The sequence below is a fragment of the Poecilia reticulata genome, chromosome 4, assembly GCF_904066995.2.
Source record: "Poecilia reticulata chromosome 4, P_reticulata-male-v2, whole genome shotgun sequence".
Classification (NCBI taxonomy): domain Eukaryota; kingdom Metazoa; phylum Chordata; class Actinopteri; order Cyprinodontiformes; family Poeciliidae; genus Poecilia; species Poecilia reticulata.
The window spans coordinates 22,911,233-22,917,724 of NC_088833.1; the positions used below are offsets into that span (position 1 = coordinate 22,911,233).

At 42.1% G+C, this 6,492-nt stretch overlaps 1 protein-coding gene across 2 annotated transcripts; it reads left to right on the forward strand.

Moving 5' to 3' along the window:
- Positions 1 to 323: 323 nt before the first annotated feature.
- Positions 324 to 6,184, forward strand: tmem161a (transmembrane protein 161A). Of its 2 annotated transcripts, XM_008407234.3 has the most exons (11): positions 324 to 614; positions 1,076 to 1,179; positions 1,257 to 1,340; positions 1,468 to 1,559; positions 1,700 to 1,856; positions 2,394 to 2,609; positions 2,698 to 2,841; positions 2,944 to 3,057; positions 3,174 to 3,348; positions 3,448 to 3,544; positions 3,626 to 6,184. In XM_008407234.3, exons 1-11 carry the CDS (start codon positions 612 to 614, stop codon positions 3,928 to 3,930), a joined length of 1,491 nt encoding a protein of 496 aa, XP_008405456.1. In that variant the 5' UTR covers positions 324 to 611; the 3' UTR covers positions 3,931 to 6,184. The 2 variants fall into 2 exon arrangements, with proteins under 2 accessions (XP_008405456.1, XP_081462607.1); XM_081606481.1 differs by lacking the exons at positions 324 to 614; positions 1,076 to 1,179 and having other exon boundaries at positions 1,475 to 1,559.
- The last annotated feature ends 308 nt before the right edge of the window (positions 6,185 to 6,492 follow it).

Below are 6,492 nucleotides of genomic sequence, written 5' to 3' on the forward strand. Positions count from 1 at the left end.
TATATAACCTATTAGAAACCCAAAAATATCTATATTTTTGGAACACTGAGAGGTGACAAAAAGCACGGTTTTACCTATTCCTCTGGTGCCTTCAAGAACATCGGGAAGTTTTCCTTTTGCATCGGATGTTTATATTTCCGACGCATTCCTATTATTTTTGTAAAATCTTAAATGTTAGCAGCACGGAGAATATAATTTAAAGTTTGACTGAATTCTGAAACCACAAACACAAACATCAACTGACATATTAAAAATACATAATTAATTTCGAAAATGTTGACGTAATCGTGAAAAATAATTTATTAGAAGAACGGGCAGGAGAGTATGAAGACAGCTACAAATGATGTCAATGGTTTGTTGATGTAAATGGTTGTGTAAATGTAAAAACATAAAAAATAAAACTTGAAACTGACGATTTTCGTGTTTCTTCTTGTTTTAATCATGAAAATTTACCTAACTTTACTGAAGTACATGAAGCTAACTCGGAACTCGCTTCTACATCCGGGGCATTCAGTAGTTTCACATGTAGGTCGGTTCAGCTGCCATAGAGTGCCCTCGTTCAGAAGCTCCGGGTGCTACTCTGGTGTTTACATCCACTTTTGACAGAGATTATGGTAAATATATTCACATTAACTCACCAGTCTGTTTTTGTCTGGCTAACAGGCTCGCTCTATGGACTTCTAGCGAGCATTTAGCTAATGCTAAATGCGACTTGCAGCAGGCTGACAGGTGCTGGAGTTTTGGCTAAATTTAGCATCAGACATCTGCTGAGTTTCATTCATTCTTCCTGGGTCTTTCAGCTAACATATATAGTTTAATTTATTACCTTTTCATTGAACATTCTCACTCTTTGCAAGCTTTTACTTCACAACAAAGTCAGAGTATCGCTTGTTTTCTGGACCTTTTTATTTTGTGGGTCATTTATGTTTCCAAAACAAACAAAAATGAAACTGCGGCCAATTGTGCAGTGACAAATTTTGCCATTCGAGGAAAAAAAAAAAAAATCAGCAACAAACTTCCTGAGAGTAACATACCCAACTGCAGTTGTTAAAAATGTACTTCATTCCTCTGCCAGGCACTAATGGGGATTCAGCTGGTGGTCAGCTTGCTGGCCGCCAGCATCATGCAGAGGATGGCCCCACACTGCTCATTTGCACGATGGCTCGTCTGCAACGGCAGGTAATGTCACACTCGGGCATCAGTTTGTGTGTTACGCGTGTGATATAAACTGTACTAACACACGTGTTTCCTCCCAGTTTGTTCCGATTCAAACACCCGTCAGAGGGAGAGTTGTTCGCGTTGGCAGGAAAACAGATGCCTAAACAGAACAAAAGAGACAGGTGAGTGTTTTTTTTTTTTTTTTTTTACGGATAAACTCAGCTTACATTTATCTGAGTTTGCTCATGAATGTGTTTTCTCCATGTTTTCCCTCTGTGTTTTTTTTTGTGTGTGTGTGTATTTTCTAAGGAGACAGAATGGAGAGAACAAGCCTCTCACGGTGCCCAAAGACATTGACCTTCACCTGGAGAAAGCGCCGGTCAATGTGATGGACGCTCTTGGTAAAACAAGACACTCCTCTATGTTCATCGCATCGATGCGTTGCATGTGTTATTGCTCTAAGCTCAGTCACTAACTGCAAACCGATAAGACTCTCTATGAAATAATCAAAGCCTTTTTGTTTTATTCTTTCTGTTTGCAGTCCTGCGGTTTTTCCTTGAGTACCAGTGGCTTGTGGATTTTGCTGTTTATGCCATGGGTGTCTTCCTGTTTACCGAGTGTTATTATAGTGTGGTAGACGCCAGCAAAGAGGTCAACATCGGAGCCATCTGGTGTGTCCTAACGGTTGTGTTTGGACTGTATCCTTCCGATTTTGCCTTAAAGCTGCTGCAGCTTTTTAACAGCGGAGGCAACAAATGCTCTAGGCACATTTTTGCCATTAGAATACATTTATATCAAAATATGAGATGGAGCAAAGAAGAAGATTATAAAATAACTTCTGTTTAAAGTCTCTGTCCGCCCTTCTGTCCAGTATCTACACATCTTTCAATTAATCCATGTAACAAACATCTGTTTTGTTTTCCATCCATTCACTCAATCAGGTTTTTTTTCAGGGTTTTTATATTTAAACCAAAAATATAGTAAAGCAAAAATATATATATATATATATATATATATATATATATATATATATATATCTGCAAGAAATTTAGAATTGGCCAAAAATGGCTGAGAACTTCAAAAGGTTGAATAATGAAATTTTAAAATAAAATATATTCAGGAACCCTTCAACCTGCTCTTTACTCCACGTATTGAAGTCGTGTTTGTGTCGTTTGTTTTCCATCAGCTCTCGGCCTCCTCCCGGTCGCTCCTCCTTAACCCGTCGTTTTTTCCAGAAAGGCTCTCCACACTCTGACGAGTCACTACTTTCGCTCGGAGGAGGGCGGCGAGCGCTCCGTGTGCCTCGCCTTCGGCTTCCTGTCTCTGCTGGTGGCGATGCTGGTTCTGGTGGTCCGAGAGGACTACCTGGAGTTCGGCCTGGAGCCCGGCTTTTCCAGCCTGTTCGACAACTTGGAGACGTTCGCCAAGCATCAGGGTTACGCCGATTGGTCGTAAGTAGAGACGCGGGTCTTGGCGCGGCGCGCGCTCGCTTTCAGGAGACGCCGCCGTGCCGAACTTTGCGGCTGTTTCTGACGACAGGATCCCGGTGACGAAGCTGACTGTGAAGCTGGGCCTGGCTGCTGTCTGCGCTTACATCGGGTCCCTCCTGGCCTTCCCTGGACTCAGGCTGGCTCAGACTCATCTCGACGCTGTGCAGATGAACTCTGACCGTCCTCTCATTCAGTAAGAACTCTTAGTGGAAACAAGAAAGAAAAAAAAAAAACTGCAGTCCCGTCTTTTTTCAACACATTTACCATCGTGTTTGTATCTCTGATTGCTCTACAGGATTCTGCTGCACATGAGTTTCTTATCTCCCGTCGTCGTGTTGGTATTGTGGGTAAAACCCATCGCTAGAGACTTTTTGGCCAACGCGCCCATGGGAAAGACTTCTGTCACCCTGTAAGTGTACTTTTTTAAACTTTTTATTTTTGTACTCCACTGACTGTTTTAACCTCAGTACAAATAAAGCTGGTAAGTTGTCGGCAGAGAGAAACCTCGCAGTTTGTCGTCGGCAGGGTGAGCAGCGCAGCATTCGACAGCATGCGCCTGTGGATCATCGTGGCCCTGTGCGCGCTGCGTCTGGCGCTGACCCGGTACCACCTGCAGGCCTACCTCAACCTGGCTCAGAAGTGGGTGGAGCAGATGAAGAAGGAGGCGGGACGAATCGCTGCCATCGATATCCAGCGGAAGGTCAGACACATGTTTTTTTTTTTTTTTTTTACATAAGAATAAGAACGATTTTCATCGCCATCACGGAGAAACCTTTTAGCTTGTTCCGCGTTCCGTCAGGTCACGCGTGTGTTTTGCTACCTAACGGTGGTTACGCTTCAGTATTTGGTTCCTATTCTGATCATCCTCTTCTCCACGCTGGCACTCAAGGTGCTGGGTGAGTAAATAGTACATTTTCTAGAGAAACCATGATTAGGAAACCTCGAATGCTACGTCTCATGACTTTATGCTTTTGTAGGGAACTTCTCCTGGGGTTTCGACGTCGAGGAGACGCCGGGTGTGACGCCAGCGCTGGTGCTCCCCACAGCAGCACCCGTGCTGACCAGCGGCCTCGACGAGGACGAGGACGGGATGGAAGACATGGAGGAGGACATCCAGGCCACAGTGGCACGCCTGTCGGAGACGTTCGCCGCGCTGCGCTCCGTCCTCACCCCTCTCTTCCTCCGCGGTCTCTTCGCCTTCCTCACTTGGTGGGTGGCCGCCTGCCAAGTGATCAGCTCTCTGTTTGGCATCTACTTCCATCAGTACCTGATGCAGAACTGAGGAAACTGGAGCGCCGGATGCACGCAGATTACTTCGAGCTCTCGCTGTATGAGACGCTGCTGGAAGGGTGATGGACAGAGGGACGATGACCACAGACTGAGACCGAGACTGGGTTTGGTTGGAAGAGGTAAACCAGCAGGCCTCTGGCATCAGTGACACAAACGTAGAGAACGAACCGTGACTTGTTTCACAAAACAAGTTCAGCTTGTATCAATTTATACGACTTCGCTTGGTCATATCATGGAAGCAGCATTTTTAGCAAAGGAGGAATAACTGAGAATAAATCTGTGTTTCCTTTTCGGTTCAGATCTAACTTGACTGTGTAACTTTAAAGGTATTCAAACCTTTTTTTTTTATTCTCACTCTAGAGCAGGGATCTCAAACTCCAGTCTTCAAGGGCAACTGCTGCAACTTTTAGATGTCCCTCTGCTGCATTACACCTGAATAGAATAATTAGGTCATTAGCAAGGCTCTGGAGAATTTATCTACACAAAAAAAGGAGGTAATTGAGCCATTTCATTCAAGTGTTTAGTACCTGTGGCACATCTAAAAACTCCAGGACTGGAGTTTGACACCTGAGCTCTAGATGAACCAATAGAATAAAAATAGCCATTGTTTTTTTACCTTCATTTCTAATAAATCAATGTCTCCGTTTCCAAAAACACACTCGTCCCCTTGGTGAAAGGAGAATTTAACTTTTATAAATGTTTTGTTGAATTGGTGTGATTGTACAGTGAAGGATTCACAGTTATTTTTTTTAACATTTTAAAGCAAAACTGCAAACTTTTCCAGATGGGAAAGAGCTTTTTTTTTTAGCAGAGAGAAAGCCATCTTGAGGTGGTTGCATATTTATGATGCACATGATGAACATTAACTTCAAATGGCAATAATGGTCTGAGAAAGAACAACAAAAAAGACATTGGCACTGCACAATGTTCTTTGCAGATTTTATATAAAAAAGTTTCTGTTGCCTTTATATTTAAAATAATTTCTTTATTCTCTTATCATGTTTGATCCAAGCCACCAATCACTTTCCCAGTGCTTCAAGTTTCACTTTTTCACGACTCTGATGTTGAAGTCTTAACTTTGACTCCTCGGCTGCCTCTAGTATGGTGATTACAATCCCTTTGGTTCGTCTTGACTCCAGCTTTTTGAGTTTAGCAGAAACTTACCTGGGAAACAGATTTTTTTTTCCCAGGAAAATTCATGAATAGAACTTAATTGAAAGTTGCAGTATTTGCCTGCACAAGCAAGACACAGCAGTAGTTATTCTTATTCTGTGTGTGTGTTTTTGTTGTTTTTAATGTATGGTGTTATTTTGTTTGTTTCTCTCGATGCTCTGTGAACCTTTCTTTTAGTACCGCCCCAGTTTTCAGTTGCTTTTTCTGCTGCTGCTCTGAATCGTCTCAAAACATATTTTCCTTATTTAAAAACAGGAAATTATGGAGCATGTACTCATGGTGATCTGCTGCTACTAAGCGTCTGCTAACACCATAGTGATTAACTTTCCATTCATTTTCTTGTGCAGACCTGCCAATCCTTAGCTTCATTCTAAGAGCATCGTCTGCAGCTTTTGCCATGCATCTGTATCAGTGTAAAGTGAACAGTCTGCTGTTTAATGCTGCATTTATATAATATGTAATGGTACCAGTGCAGGTTTTTGGAGCTGGAAGAGGATATATTTTGTGTGAGGGACTCTGTTTCCCTTTAAAGAACCGATTTAAGAGTGCTAAACAATTTTTTTTTTTCCTTGTATTATTATTTTTTCTTTTTCTTTTTTTAATGTAGAGCTGTAGTTGAAAGTGTCTGAAAGCCAAACACTGAAGAGTTATGTTGTTGTGACCTAAGTGCCTGGGAGCGTCAGGGATTGTTAGTTTCTCTAAAACTCCCTCTCTCCTTGTTTGTTTTGTATTTATTAAAATCAGCTTAATCACATTTTTGTTTTCATATATATAGATATATTCTCAAGCAGATATGGCATTTTCCCACGCTAGATGGCTAAAACATTTCATGCTACTAATGAGTTACTTTTTATTTATTGTGCATCACCTCATGTTGTAAGTAACGTAGGAATTTAGCAGATTCTGACATTTTGATCTTAAATTTTAGTGTTTTCTTTCGAAAATCATTATGCTGTGAAGTTTTAACCGATTTGATCTCAGTTTTTGAATGCATGGTGTGCTGTATCTTAAGATTTTGTGTGTGTGTGTGTGCGTGTGTGCGCAGCCTAATTAAAGACGACTTTCTGATTTTATGCATTTTAGACATTCTCATTCTTATGTTCTGCTTTTTGGGAGATTTCTGATCATTTTTTTGTTGAAGTAGCACTTCACTGATCATTAGCAGAAGTCTGGAGAACGTGACTGCATACCGAGGAAGGTCATCCAGGTGTTTGATCCAGGTGCGTTGGACCAGAGACGCATATAAAAGCTGCAGGACGTCGGCCCTCGAGGACGGGAGTTGAAAGTCCTCCAGGTGTAGTTGATCTGAAAGGTCCTGACTTTTGACCCCAGCCTCCAGAGAGGATCATACTTTATGCACTGGTGACGAGCCGTGAACCCG